Genomic DNA, 15423 nt, shown 5'->3' with positions numbered 1-15423 from the left:
GCTGTAAGAGACGCTCACTGTACACCATGCCAGCTACGCTACGAGCAGCAGTGGCTACACTTCCCTGCTATGGGGCACTGGCTCAGCAGCTCTCCGCAAACCTGGGTTCTCATTGCCAGAACTGCTGAGTTCATCGTAACAACGTTAAAAGCACTCAGGACTTCTGCACCGACTGTGCCTTAGCCAAGTCAGCACCCTGAGTCCCCTGGGCTCAGGATGCACCCGGCATCGTACCAGCAATGCAGCAGCAAAGCCTTCCCAGGGATAATGCACTGGGAGAATCTGTCCTCAGAGTGGGATTTATAAAAACTGAGCCCACTTGACAGAGATAAAAAGAAAGGGAAAAAAAAAAAAAAAGCTGAGGAAGGGTGAAAAAAAAGTTTTCTTCTCTTCAAAGGTTAAGGAAACACATTCAGGCCACAGGGGAACACCTCCCCCTGCCTGAAAGAGCCATCTCCTGGAGTCAGGTGCTTTCTCACTGCGCTTGAGCCAGCAGCATTTCACCCAGGCAGTGAAGCAGAGCTCCAACCTCCATCAGCTCCACCTGTCACCGAAGTAACGCTCCCACCCAGGAAACCATCAGTAACTACTAAGCCTACAGGGCAGAATGAGCATTTTCTTGAAAAAAAAATAGCAAATTTATCAAAATTATTGTGGGATTTTTTTTTGTTGTTCTCAAAGCATTTGCAAAGCCTATACAAATTCACCAAGTAGTTTTTTGCTCAGAAAACTTTTGGAGCAGGTTCAAAAGACTGCCTAAGAACAAGTGAGTTTAAAACCAGGATGAGGGGAACCAGTTTTATCGGTCTTGGTTGTATCAGTTCTCTTCAGCCTGAGCTCCAAGCAGCGTTCAGTACCTCAGTGTCCCCAGGCTGATGTGGTTTCAGTGGGTTTGGGCAGGCCCAGAAGCAGACATTTTTAGGCAGCTCTGATAACTTCCCTTGTGGACACTTTAGTAAGTCCAGGGGTTACAGATGGCTACACAATAGCTAGATTTTGGAACGTTAGAGCCAAAAGAATGTACACATGTAAATCCTTGGAGGCACACAGGAAAGGAAGCGCTGCCTGGTAGAAACATGATAGTAAAAAGGAGGTAAGGACTCAAGAGAAATGTTGATGGTTGGAAACTATTGGTGTCAAACAGAGCCTTAAATTAAACAAAATTACCAGCTGGGGGTACCAATGGTTCTGCAGTCATTTGCCATCTTTAAAGACCTAGGACTTTCATTACCAGCTGGTGGCAAGCACAACAGTATCCACTCAGCAACTTTAGGACTTCAAAAAGCAGTAACCAGCATTTTTCTGAAGAACTTGGAAATGTTAACAGTGACCACAACTCAGATCAAGCTCCTGAGGGAGGGTGCAGCCCCCAGGCTCCTCGCCTGCAGGAGCTGGGCACTGGTGGAGTGTCTGATTCACCAGGAGCTGTGGCAGGAGGCCAGCAGCCTTGGCCACATCAGAGGTGACGAGGGAGAGATGAGCTGGATCTTCCCTGAAACCCTGCAGCCTCGAGAGCCCAAACCTGCTGCTGTACTCCAGGAGGGGCACGCAGAGCAGCAGCAGTGGGATCGACCCTGCCACAGGGGACAGAAGCTCCAGCTGCTGACCCGACCTGGTCTCTAGGGCGTTTTGCTGTTCACCAGGCACGTGGAGCCAGGATGTCACGGGAGGACCCAGTGGTGGACTGGGTTGGCAAGCTAAGGCAGCAGGGTGATCCAGGCAGGAAAGACTTTGAACAAAATGGGCAGGAGGGGCCTCTCTAGGTGCCCCTATGAAGTGCCCATACACTACGCGTGCAGCACAGGGAACACACAAGAGAAGTTAGAGGTCTCTGTGCAGTGGTAGGGGTCTGTCTCACTGGGATGATGAAGACATAGCTGGACAGCTCACGCAGCCCGAGTGCTGCCGTGCATGGGTACAGGCTCTCCAGGAAGGACAGGACGGGAAGGGGAGCTGGGGGAATCATCCTGGATCTGAGGGAGCAGGACAGCACAGAGCTCTGCCCCAGGGTGGACAAGGAGCCAGCTGAGAGCATGTGGGTTAAGATCAGAGCGGTGACCTACATGGGTGACATTGCTGCTGGTGTCTGCTACAGCCTGTGTGATCAGGAAGAAAGACAACTGGAAGAAGTCTCATGTTTGTAGGCTCTGGTCCTCACGGAGGATTTAAACCACTCTGATACCTGCTGGAAGGACAACAGAGAAAGGCACAACCAGTCCAGGAGGTCTCTGGAGCACTGATAACTTCCTGACACAGATATGGAGGAGCTGAAGAGGGGGGATTGGAGTATCCATCATACAAGGAGAAGCTGAGAGAGCTGGGGCCGTTCAACCTTGAGAAGAGGAGGCTCAGGGGAATTTGATAAATGTGGGTTGTGAAGTCTCCATTCTTGGAGATATTAAAAATGTGACAACGTGGCCCTGAGCAACCTGCTCTAGTTACCACTGCTTTGAGCTTTTTCATGTCCTCACCACTGAACCTACCTCTCTCAGTATGGTATCAAACAACAAACGTACCTGAGAGTGTTGTGAGATAAAGTAATAACAAAAACCACACTAGTGTAACACAAAACATTTGTGAAGATTTTAATTGGGACTTTTACTGGAAAGCTCAGATAAGGACAACGTGGAGCATTCATTTCTTTGTAACTAATTCACATTTTGCAATGACAAAAAAAGTTTCAGGAAAGATAAGGAAAACATTAGGAAAACTACATAAAAAGTCATGACCAGAACCCATAACACAACTAAGCGAACACAATCGAGGAGTTGACAGGAAGCACAAGTATTCTTCACAGTTAACCCGCACATGGACAGACAATCTGAAGACAGGCTTCTAAATTGAACTGATTTTGGCACCAGTGAAAAAGGATGGCTTTTTTTCCCCTTTCAAGCAGATCTACTGTAGCACCTAATAAGTAAGATTTTAAGAGTCTAGGTTTTTTCCACAGGGCTCCCTGAACTGCGTGTTTAACTTTGCCAGACTGGCAGGTAGATACTGAAGAATGTCTTCTCCGCTTTTACTTCTACACTTTGAAGAAAAGAGACTACCTTTTCCTCTTCTCACCAGAAGAAATAAAAGGAATTCTTATAAGATACTAAGACAACAGAAAAGATGTACATGTAATCCAAGTCTTCAGATCTGCTGAAAAGATCTATTCACTGTACAGCTTTCCTACCGCCCAAACTGGATGCAAATCTCAAAATTCTACACCCATCTGGAAAGTCCTGCTCCTGCACAGCTGTACTGCAGTGGCAGTTACCTTCTACTACTGTGCTGAAAGACAGGAATTCATCTTTGTTGACTCACCGTAATAAAGTTTTATTATAAGCTTAGGTGTCCTCAACATGCACTCGATCCTTTTAAATTGTGGATAATTTAAACAGGGGTATTCAGCTCTTCCTAATGCCGCTCCATTGTGACACACGGCATGACCCAAGACCCAATTATTATTGGCTCTATATTAGCTGTATAATAAGGAAATGCACACGAATTTACATTTTTCTGAAGCACAACAATTCTCCAGCAGACAAACCAAACAGCCTCTGCTCTCAGCAGTTAACAAAAAAAGTCGCTTGTGTGAAAAATCTAACTATCAAGATTGTTTTTAAGTCTCTAGATCTGTAGTTCTGAATTAATTACATAAACATCTGAAACCACTATTTAATAAGCTTAAGAATCTAAAGCATCTCTTATAAAACTATATCAAATGAAAAATAAATATCTGTTGCTCAGAGTTCATTTGAAACGTTGAACTTAAAATATCATTCATTCCTCTTCCAGAGTTCAAAGTACAAACATACCTTTACTGTAAAAAAACATACGTACTTTACCTAGGGACAGGTAACTTCAAGTAAGAAAAAAAGTATTTCACTTATGCATAAAAGACAGATTTCTGATTTCAGACATGATTTTTTTCATTAAAATTCTTGTATGTGTAACTACTATTACAGAACAACTTTAAGACATCCCTTGATACATATTAACATAAATATCACCATCCAGTCCAGTAAAATTGTACCAAACTGGCTTTAGTTTTAAACCTGTTCAGTGCTAACAGTCAAGAGCTGGGACGGGATGGTCAACTGATTTTTAGAATATAGAGATTTTAAAAAGTTTATTATTGTTTTTATTATTCACATGCAGCAAATTCTCTGAAGTCCTTCAATAAACTAACCCATGTGTTACGTTGCAGGTTCTATATTGTCAATCTCTTCCTTCTTTGGACCCTCCTCTCGGTTTCTGCCCTGCTGCATGGTATACACCGATGGGCCCATCCGTAGGATCTTCCCACTGCCCAGGCACTCATCACCCTTGTAGAACACAGCAAACTAGGAGGTAAACACAAGGAGAGTCTTTTCAGCAGCTGAAAACAACATGGTGAGCAACCGCAGGCTGCCAAGACCTGCTGGACAGTGACTGTATTCATTTATATTTGTTCTGACTAAATCTTTAAAAGACAAACACAATAAAAAACTGCAATGGATCTCTTGGCTCACATGAGTATAAATATAAATATGTTGGTGAAAATTCCATCATGAACTTTACAAGATTATCTCAAAACTCTTCAGTTACTGAGGTGGAATGGATTGTGCTGGAAAGCTTCCTTTCCCAAAGGGGACAAGATACATAACATCATCTGCATCTTCACTGGACCTTCCCCAAACAACTGCACCCAGGCTATAGGGCACTTCTCCAAATAGGAAGGGGACCAAGGACTACTGGAGCAGACAACCTGGAAGGAAGTGCTGGGGCTCCCTGACCTGCTCATCTGGTTCTTGCAGGAGAGCAGCAGCACAGACCTCCTGGCCTTGTCTCATTACCTTGCAGTAAAAAGCCTGGTCACAGGCTCAGCAGCTCTTGGCAGTCGGGACTCCTCGTGCCTGGAGCATCTCAAAGGCATCACTGACAGTACCCTGTCTCAGTACTGTTCCGGGACAATCTCCTTCAAAATAGCTGATGAATGGTCAAAATAGAGCTAACTGCTCCTACATGCAAATAAATTAATTATTTTGCTCCACCTAATAAAAGCACTACCCTGTTTTATTAGCCAGATAAGCCAAAACACAAAAAAGGAAAGAAAATAACTTCTAACAACTTACCTGTCCAGGAGTGATAGCTCTTGCTGGCCTCACTAGTGTCACCCACACACTCCCATCTTGGTTTAGAGTCAGCACACAGGGTACTAGAGTGGAAAATGGCCAAACACCTGCCAGTTAATGCTTACGTTCACATAAAAAAAGAAAAACCTTCACTGCTAGGTTAAAAGACGTAAGTCAAGATACTACTACACAGAACTGTTTTATAAAGACACTACAGAAATAGAAAAGCAAGCCAAAACATTTCAGCTATTTCTGCAAAACTACATTGCACATACTACCAGTTTCATAAACTGAGTAAAACAAAAAGCAGAACAAGTTTTGATTACCCAGTGCCATCTGGTGCCGAAACCTGAAATGACAGTCCATCATTTTATCTCTAACGAGCTCTGCAGGAGGCTCCTCTGCTATCCAGTGCACTCGGTTTGTCCGCAATAGGTCTCTGTACAGAGCAGGGTGATCTGTTGACGGTGCCTTAAAATACAAAGTTTATTTAATGCTGGTGTTTTTTCCAGAGAGCATGTAACTTGTGAAATAAAGCATGAAATACAGAAGCATCAAGCCATAGCAGAACGAAGCCAAAATGAGTAAGAAAGCTAGTATTTATTCACATTTAATCAGCTTCCAGGTGGAAGACTTTAATGAAAAAAATAGGCTAAAGCAAGCCTAAAATTATTTGTCAGTCTTCTACACCTCAGAGTCATTGCACTTCTTGTATTCTTTTTTCTCCAATCTTATTTCTGCCTTCTTCAGGCTGAGTTCAGATGTCTACTGCCCTCCTTATTCCCCAACAAGATGCTACCTCCCTCTTCTCCAATTTCTCAACTCAACACCTCCCCAACAAAGGCACTGCACAAAGGCAACCAAATTGTAGGGTATAAAAAAAAAAAAAAAAACCACAACAACAACAAAAAAAAAACAAAACCAACGTAGTGGTCCTGCTTGTTTCCTCTCAACTCTCTTTTGATTATGACTTTTTTCCCCTCAAACACATCAACAAGTAGCAGAACACCTCACTATAATCATATCAGCATCAAATAATAAGAGCTGCATAAACAGCAAGAAACATTAAAAGTGCTAGCAAGCTGCAGAACTCCCAGTCATCTCATATGATTAGTCATTAAAACACCAATGATTCGCAGTATTATCTATATTCCGCCTCCGTTTTCAAAATGATAAAAGTGTATTACCAGCTACTACTACTTCTTCTAATGACTACAATAAAAAATCTCCTGGTTTAGAGTAGAAAATGAGAGCTCAGCAGATTGTCTGATTCTTTTCCGTATTTGGCCTCTGTTTGGAAAAGTTCTATGCCAAAATCTAAGACAATTTTCTAATCAAGAAAATCCAGTTTGGACAAAATGTTTCAAACCTGCTGAGGCTGCACTAGCTGATTCTTGTTTCCCCCAAGAGGAAAGCCAAGAATTCTACCCAGGTTAGAATTCTACCCCCATTCCACACAGCAGGAGCCATAAAATGCTTGCATTAGCCATTTGCAATACCAGTATTAATGAACTCACCACGAAGACATCTCCAGTGCTGACATCTTTGTCTACAACGAACCAAGCATCCTTCAGGCCTGCTAGTCTAGCCCTCTGGCCTATTGTGTAGAGGAACCAACCTAGAGAAATACAAAAGTGTAATGCTGCCAGCAAACTTTAATCTTTGACTTACAGAAAATACGCTAAAATCATTTCGCCAAAACTTTACCACTAAACAAAGAATAATGAACCAAGTTGCCTTAGAGAAGTGTGCCAACTGCAAACTAAACTAACATCTACTTGGAAGTTTTCATCGTACCTCAAGTACATGATTTCAAACTGATCCATTTCAATTGTGGTATTCTCAGGGTTTATAAAAGACAAAGATTTCTTTATTTCAGCTTCTATTTGTGGCTTTGCTACCACTCAGTCTTACCAGTTTCCCTTACTTTTATGTACTAGCAGAACATCCTACTTCCATACATGAATTGGGAGACGAACTCAGCTAGAACTGAGGACACTGCAAGGAAGGACACACGGCACGAAAGGAAAAGGTAAGCTGACCATGTCTGCTGATGTCCTACTGTGCAGCATTGAGGTGCACGGTGTATTTTTTCTGCAAAGTTTAGATACTAAAGAATCTGGAACTGAAGCACAGTAATTTTGAATGAGTTAAATGAACAAGTTTCTTGGTACTAAATTAACAACCACTTAGTATCAACAGTAACCCTAATTTATAATTTACTTTCTTGCAATATGGAACAAATAATCAAGAATTAGTTGTAGTCCAAGGCTCTACTATTGTATAAAGCAAGTTTTCTACAATTATTAGAGATATCAAACTGGAAAAAACTTGTTGACTGGTTTGGAATTTCACAAAATACGTCCCTCCAAAATAGAAGCAGTATTGTTCCATTTATCTAAAAACAGTTATTAAGGCGAGTTAGCCAATTACCTTTGTGTGTTCCCATCACCTTCTTATCTTCAATGGAAACAAAGTTACCTGGTTGAGGTTCTAAATACTACCAAATAGGAAGAGATTAAGTCACAAGATGGCTCAAAACACCCTCACAGTTTATTTCAGGTTCTGTCACTACATTCTCTTGGAGCTAGAAAACAGCTTTTCAATAAGCAAACTCTGTCCAAGCAGCTTAATGCCCCTTCCCTGATGCTACTTTAGAGAGAAAAGCAGGAAGGGCAGTCCCTATGAGCAGTATTTCTGTGCTTCACTCCCCCCACATTCATTTACCAGGGGACAGCAAGATTCAGCCATCTGCCCCGCTCACATCTCAACCACTTGTCAGAGCCTGGCAGGCACAGGAGTGCAAGTACACACACTCCTGTTGCTACAGAGAGCGACTGACTGTTGGCTGGTGAAGGGGTAAGATACTGCTTACAGGCTGCTGGTGTCAGCTTCTGAGTAGGCTCGGGACTGCAAAGGGAGATGGGACATCGCTATTTAGTGTGGGCCGCAACTTGTCCGAGATTCTTCCGTAGTCAGTGTTACAAATTATTATCGAAAACCAGAATAGAACATAAAGATTATCATAAATTCAGTGTTGCTCACCTCAAGAAGGAAATTTTCAAAGTTTCTTTCACCAATGAAACAGACTCCCATACTCTGAAAAGGAAACGTGGTATTGAATCCATAAAAATAGAGAAAAACATCTGAAACGAGCTGGTACTAGTTATAATGATTAAAGATGCCCAAGCCAAATACCAACCTCGTCTCTTCAATTCAGCTTGCCAAAACCCAACACTGATTTTTACTGTTACTTTCTGGTGATTGTCCCTTCCCCTTTTAACTACTTTTATCAGAAGATACATATATATATTAAAAAAAGGTTTATCAGAGTCAAATCCAACTCTTTGAGGGGAAGAGCAACCTGATCTAGTCAGGGATGTCCCTGCTCCTTGCAGGGGGGTTGGACCAGATGACCTTTGAAGGTCCCTTCCAACCCTAACCATTCTATGATTCTATGATTCTATGAAATAATGTCTATTATCACCTGTCCAGGATGGACTTCTTTTTCTCCACTATGTATTGCAAACTATGCATCTCACAAAATAAACAAAACCACAACACCTCCTCCAACATACGTGGACTAATTCAATACAGTACCAGTGAGAGCTGTAAGCACAGAAGAGAAATAATAGGATACAGAACACATGTTCAATAAATGATCCACTAACGTTGGTGACTACATTGTATGCATATTAAAAACAGAAGTCTCTTTCAGACTAAAGTACAAACCTAAGAAATGATATAGTAAAGGTGTATCTCTTGAAAAAAACTTTCAGAAACAAATAGGCTTTCCTTTTCTTTTCAGTTACTGCCTGCATTCTTCAAACAACCATTTAAACAACCATTTACAGTAGATGAACATAAACATTAAAAGCAATCAGATGCCATCAGCAATACAATTGCAGCCTGCGTTATTTTTTAGGATCAAATCATGAAGTGTTATTTCTCAGCCAGGGAAACAGAACTTCTCCTTAAAGCAGCTGTGGAAAACAGTATGATCCAATTTCTATAAAGACATATTGAAAAACAATTACAGCCAGGAAGCCTTTAAAAGCTCTGGAAAACAAAGCTCAAAGGCTTCTCACCTGCTGTACCAGAAAATGCTTTCCTTAAGGCCCACAGCATCCTATCACGTTCAACCTTCACCTGAGTTCTTCTGAGATACAACAGCAGACAAATTATCTGCAAGCTAAAATACACAACTAACCACAAGCTCATAAAAGTACTTTTAAGCAGGCAGATAGCTACAAAACTGCTTCCCAACTTAGCTCCATTATGGTGCTTGGAAACAGCCAAGTTGTCACAGGTAAAAGTTTAAAAAATTCAAGAAAGTCTATTTTAGAGAAAAATACAAATCAAAAAAGTTTAAGTGTTACCATGCCTCTTTTTTCTTTAGCACATGATGAAGGCCGTGTTCTGCTGCTATCTTCTTTACAAAGCTTTTTGTTAAATCCCCTAAGGGGAAAATGGTTTTCCTCAGAGCATCTTGGGAGACTTGACTGAGAAAGAAGGTCTGGTCCTTAAAGAGGTCAGCCCCTTGCAGGAGTTTCACAGCTGCAAAGTGAAAAACACATAAGACATCTCAACATAACCCCCTTAAATAGTTCAACTTCCTTTAGTATTTTGTCTGATAATCAACATTTTAGTTTTATTATTTCCAAACACGTTAAAGACAGCATTTTTCAGGTTTTTCAAAATCTAATTGAAAATGTTTGGGTATTTTCTCACCACTAAAAAGATCTAGAAAGATTCTGATTTTGTACAACACAGAATCTTACAAAGTCTTGCACTACCTCATCTATTACACTACTGTACATACCACTGGCAAGAACATCAACAATATGAAATACAAAAATAACTTTCACATTTCATGTGAAACAAAGAATGAACATTAAAGCATTTCAGAGTATACTGTTCCTAAAAAAAAAAAAACCAACATACAGTTTTGTCCTGAAACCACACTATATACATCAACGATTTGAACAATCAGCTGAGTTCTTCCCAATACTCAGCAGAGGAGAGTTTCACTTTTTTTTTCTGTAAAATAGATGAAGCCTCCTCATTGCCCAGATGAAATAAAACTGACAGTTTTTCAGGCATGAAAATGTTTTCTGTCCACCCTCTTTAAGAGCTAATAGCTCTCATGCTGTACAAACTCCACTGATGTGCTTCCCGACTCAAACAAACACTAACTACAGGCCAGTAGTTCAGTCACAACTAATAATACAAAATCTCAGCAACAAGGCAGGAAGCCTGCATAGAACATCATAAAACACTACAACTATGAATGCCTGTCACAAGTATAGACTGTTGGTCCCACTGAGGCCATTTCAACTTTCCAGAAATGAAATCAAAACAAACAAATCCCTTTAAGTCCAGAACAAATAAATGGAAGTGGGGATGCCATAACACAAGAACACCACTGTGACAGCTTTGCCTGGTGCTAGTTGCAAGTTTCTTCCCCTTTGGGTATAGCATCTTTCTCATCACACATCAGAGCTTCATCTGAGTTACTTTACTGCAGAGCTATTTGGGAAATCTCCACATTGCCATCTGAGCTGTGATAGTGCTAGGCAGAGACGTACCCAAACCAGCATTAATCAAGCTAGCTCAGGCACTGATAACGACAGAACCACTGCGGTGCAGAGATAAACCTCTGACTACGTACAGCCACAGGCAGACTACTAAAGTGAAGAGCAAAACCTACACTGCAGCTACAAGTACCTTTGCTGACCTGAGAATCATAGCCTTAAAAATGTCTGCACGTGCTGCACTTGCATTTTTCAATTGCAGTGTAGGCAGAACCTTGATCTGCCTGGGAAAACTAGGCTTCTATAGGAGGATAGAGAAATAAGGCAGAATAGCTGAATTACTGAATGAAAACCTGCTCTTATTCCAGTAAAATATTACACAGTTCAATTACTGTATAAAGTATGGTATCAATTTTAATGTTTCAATACCTTAATTCTAAAATTCCACTTAAGCATATCCTCATGATGAGGTATATCGATACTATATAATGAATAGCCAAAGAACACTTTCCCTAAAATTGAACAAACATAAGAGGAAAATTTTATCTAAGTCACAGAAATACTCAATTAAGATTTCTTGAAATACTTCTCCAGGGTACAGAAGTCAGTCCTGTCTCCTTAACCCACATTACAGCTCCTCCACAATGTCGATTATTTCTGAAATGCTTATTCTTCCCCTGCACCTGGATCAGAACTCTTAAAATATAAAATGTAATACCTGAGTAGTCACAGTAATTTTCAGTAACGCAGAACCCCTGTTTTGCTAATCAACCTTCTACAAAGGCTGGGGTTTAAATGGTAATCATTGTGCGTCCAGTAACGAACTTCCCTGATTCTGTGACATCAAATATCGTTTAAATTTCTTTTTCATACCTAGGATGAAATACTAATTCAAGAAACCACTTACTATTCCTAACTTCAAAACGGTTTCTGAAAAGGCTTTGTGGTCTTTTGATATGTTTCTGTTGAAACACTTCCTCGTCCTCCAGTGAGGTTCTAGCATAATGCCCGGTAGCAATTGCATCTGCTCCTATCAAGAAAAAAAACCAAAATAAAACAAAACATGATGGCACATACTTGAAATTCACATTTTAAAACAGCATTATAAACATCTAGAAAAAAAGCAGAAACCAATGAAGAAAGAAAATCTATGGAAAAGTCTTGTACTGACAGTAATCATACTCCTGCTGCTTACATAAACTACGGGTCAGCATGCCAGAACTTGTGCTTTTGTACTTAAACGACCACCTAAGAACGTAAAAACCTTAACACTCAGGTCAGTGTACATCTCTGAATTGAAACTGCTCCTACATATGAGCAACCTAACCTAGTGGAAAATGCCCCTGCTAACAGCAGGGGTGTTGGAACCAGATGACCTTTACAGAACCTTTCCAATCTCAACTATGACTCTGTATGTAAGAGTAAACTTAAAACCAAATATTTTGTAAATATTTCATACTGCCACAGAGACACATGAATTAGGCATGCATAGAAACTCATGTTTTTCCCCGCCTTTTCAAAAGTTTGTATCCTTTAAGTATTTCCACAGCACACACTCTGTACTGACACACTTGAAAATGCCTTACCAAGGTTATCCATAGCATAATGAAGAAAGTAGTTGAATTTGATGTGCTTGTTACACACAATATCAGGATTAGGAGTCCTTCCCAATTCATACTCTTTTAAGAGGTCACTGTAAAATAAAGATACAAATTTATATAAACATTACTAACACTGCGTAACACTGTCCAAGAATGGAGGATCTGTTAAATACAAGAACTTGAGACCCAGTCATATTAAGCATTTTACATAAGAAATAAAACACGTTAGATTTTAACCTGTAAAAAAACAATGCTTGAAAGGTTTTCTCCAAGGTGCACTGAGGACATGGTGAAATGATCACTTGCAATCTTGTAACCATGTTTTATTAAATTAATATTCCCTCAGGGAACAGGAGCACATCCTACTTGCCTCTTACAAAACACTTTCAGAATTAAACCCTGTTTAATTTTTCCAAGTGGCAGTGCAGTGGAGCACACACCAGGAGTTACTGAGTCTCAGCTGAAAGGACAATAACTCAACCTGCAATAATACCACCATAGCAGTCACGGGGCTTAATTTCATAGTTTTTTTTCCTGTCGTCTTTCTTTTCCTCAAGAAGTTCAAGGAGTGTCTCAAAGTCATGTTTTACACTCTTGTGTAACTGAAGTGCTTAGCGTTATTTGCTGGAAACATTTAAATAATAACTAAAGAAACTAAACTCGCATACAGTGAGGCACTGACACACCAAGAGGCCCGATCACTGCATTACTGCGCTTGTCTTCAGTAGTCACTGACGTCAAGAGGAACCGAGGGCACAGACTGGAAAAGGATCTTCAGCTGTATTTAAAAGAACACCAGCACCCCAGTACTGGGGCTTACTCTTCACCATCTGAAACAGAATTGCTTTTTCCTTACTATGTTATGCTTTACTTTCTACTTATGAAGGTAAAGTAACACATCTTATTTTGTCCAACTCCTTTTTAACAGTTCTGAATGCAACCATTTAGATTAACAATTGAATCACCTGGGTCTATCCAGGTGGCTGGCTCAGCACTGTTCTCTTACGACAACAAGCTGTTCCTTTGTAAGTACTGCAAGCGTATACTGGAAGCTTTACAAAACACTCAGAATAAAGCCAGGCTCATGTCAGTTTAGAACTTAAGTAAAGCACAGAACCGGAGAAAAGGCAATGAAGGATGCCTACTGTGTCTCTCTAAGGTAAAAATATAAAATGGATTTTGCACAGACTACGGGAAAGACAAGACTTGGGATAGTTCTCTTGATACAGGGTGGGTTTTGGTGAATAACCCTCTAAAGAGAGACTCCAGAGGAGAAGTAAATTCAAGCTCAGTGATAACAGTAAAGAAAAAAGGATTCTGGAAGAAAGATACTTGCACCACAGTGTTTGGGAACACTGTACTAATAAATTATGAGAAGTAGAAGAAAAGCTGATCTGTGACCTTTGATTGGCCATCACCTACAGACTCTTCCCACCCCTCAGGAGTTTTAGTAACATTCTGTCACACCAACAGAGAAAAACGGCACGAACTTTCCCAGAACAGGACTGTTTTCTTCACTGACTGTACAAAGGTTTTGTGCTCAACTTGACATCATTTCAACATGACATCGTAGCACTATTAGGTTATTCCTCAGTTTCTTCTCAGACAAGGTAACAACAGCACCACTTAGAAGGAGGTGATGAAGATCAGGGAAAAACTTTTATTTCCTTACGTTAAGTAAGTCACAGGGAAATTACATTGTTATACCTACACTTCCCTTCTCCTCCTGACTCCCAAGAAAAACTCTCCGCTTTTCCCACATGTAACTTTCTTCCCTTGAAGTGGAACAAATTCACAGAAAATCTGAACGCTCTCTTTAGAGAACAGTTTCAGATTTGTTAGAAGCTTAACGAAGCAAGGCTACTTCATGACTGCTTTGTGGTAAACTGGATTCAGTACATACTAATGTAAAATGCACTGCATAAATTACACACGTACACAGCAACAGTGCCCCATTAAATATATTTTTCTCAAGCTGTAATAAGGTTGGCCCAGTATGTGGGAAACAGAAGAAACAAGCTGCAACAAAGCAATCACTACACACCCATAATAACTAGGCAGAAATCTCCTACTAATTTCAAAAAAACCCAAACTTAATAAAAACAACACACACATCCTGATCTTAACTATGAATGAGAGAAAAAAAAAATAATTCCTTGTATATTTAAAAAGCACTTTGAGCACTGATAATACTGCAATAAATTGCCTCTGCCCATTATCGATCCATCCTCATTCTTCACAATAACACAGGACTACACTAATATACAGAAAGACCATCTACTTTAAACGTGCTTCTACCTGAACACTTCATTCCAGTATTCTTTCACGTAAGAAACCTGGTGAAAAGGAATATCAAGCTTCTGGCAAACTCGGTAAGCATCTTCGCAGTCTCTGTCAATGGAGCAAGCTCCCTGTTCATCCAGAGGGTCCCAGTTCTTCATAAAGACACCGGTCACCTGGTAGCCTACGAAATGAAGGCAAGAATGACTTCTAAAGTGAAATTCCTATAGCCTCGACCCAAAAACTGTGTTTTTCCAAGACTGGTGTGGGTAACTGCTTCTTTAGGAAGAAGTGAGTAGTCCACCCTGCTGAGTTTTACAGTATAGTTATTGTATGATTTTTTTTTTTCTATAGCCAACAGCTGGCATATACCCAAGCTCTTCTGGCAACCTAAGGCTATACTCCATAGCTCCGAGTTTCTCCCATCCCCTGCTTCACCCCTCGCTTCTGCCGCCCGCCGAGGCGCCCAGCTCCCCGAGGGGCCGCGCCCTGCCCGAGGCGGCGCCGTTCCACCGGCCGCACTCGGGGAGCGCGGGGAGGCGCCGGCTGGACTCGGCTGCGCGGGGAGGCGGGAAGAGGGAGAAGAGGGGGAGAAGACGGGACCACCACCCACCCCGGCGGCGCAGGAGCAGGGCGGCCACGGCGCTGTCCACCCCGCCCGACACGGCGCAGGCCACACGCCTCCCCGCCGCCAGCATGGCCCCCGCCGCGGCACGGCCGCTTCCGGCCGCTCGCCCCCCTCTTCCGGCGGCCGCGGCCCGCGGGTGTGCGGCGCCCAACGGCGCTCGGGGGAAACGGGCCGCCCGTCGGGGGTTCCGGCGCTGAGCAGGAGCTGGGGATGGGCGCTCCCTTTTTCTGAACGCGGAGTGAGCACTAGGGCTCAGCAAATTGAATGGAAGCAGGGAA

General features: G+C 41.7%; 1 protein-coding gene across 1 annotated transcript; it reads right to left on the bottom strand.

The window, feature by feature from the left end:
* Positions 1-2561: 2561 nt before the first annotated feature.
* Positions 2562-15218, bottom strand: TRMU (tRNA mitochondrial 2-thiouridylase). The gene is made up of 11 exons (XM_086746808.1): positions 15131-15218; positions 14536-14701; positions 12223-12329; positions 11544-11666; positions 9487-9659; positions 8148-8201; positions 7536-7602; positions 6620-6720; positions 5429-5573; positions 5103-5185; positions 2562-4331 (listed from the first exon to the last, which is right to left on the bottom strand). The coding sequence occupies exons 1-11, from the start codon at positions 15213-15215 to the stop codon at positions 4185-4187; spliced, it is 1251 nt and encodes a 416-aa protein (XP_086602934.1). The 5' UTR covers positions 15216-15218; the 3' UTR covers positions 2562-4184.
* Between the last annotated feature and the right edge of the window lie 205 nt (positions 15219-15423).

Source organism: Chlamydotis macqueenii, chromosome 1 (genome assembly GCF_036417535.1).
Source record: "Chlamydotis macqueenii isolate bChlMac1 chromosome 1, bChlMac1.mat, whole genome shotgun sequence".
NCBI lineage: Eukaryota > Metazoa > Chordata > Aves > Otidiformes > Otididae > Chlamydotis > Chlamydotis macqueenii.
Note: the sequence above shows the minus strand (reverse complement) of the source record. Positions and strands in the feature narration are given on the sequence as shown.

Coding starts and splice junctions, on each gene's coding strand:
- TRMU (XM_086746808.1), bottom strand. CDS start 15,215: ATGCTGGCGGCGGGGAGGCGTGTGGCCTGCGCCGTGTCGGGCGGGGTG. Junction 12,330..14,535: donor TACTGGAATGAAGTGTTCAG/GTAGAAGCACGT, acceptor TTTATTTTACAG/TGACCTCTTAAAAGAGTATG. Junction 6,721..7,535: donor GGTGATGGGAACACACAAAG/GTAATTGGCTAA, acceptor GTATTTCTCTAG/GTTGGTTCCTCTACACAATA.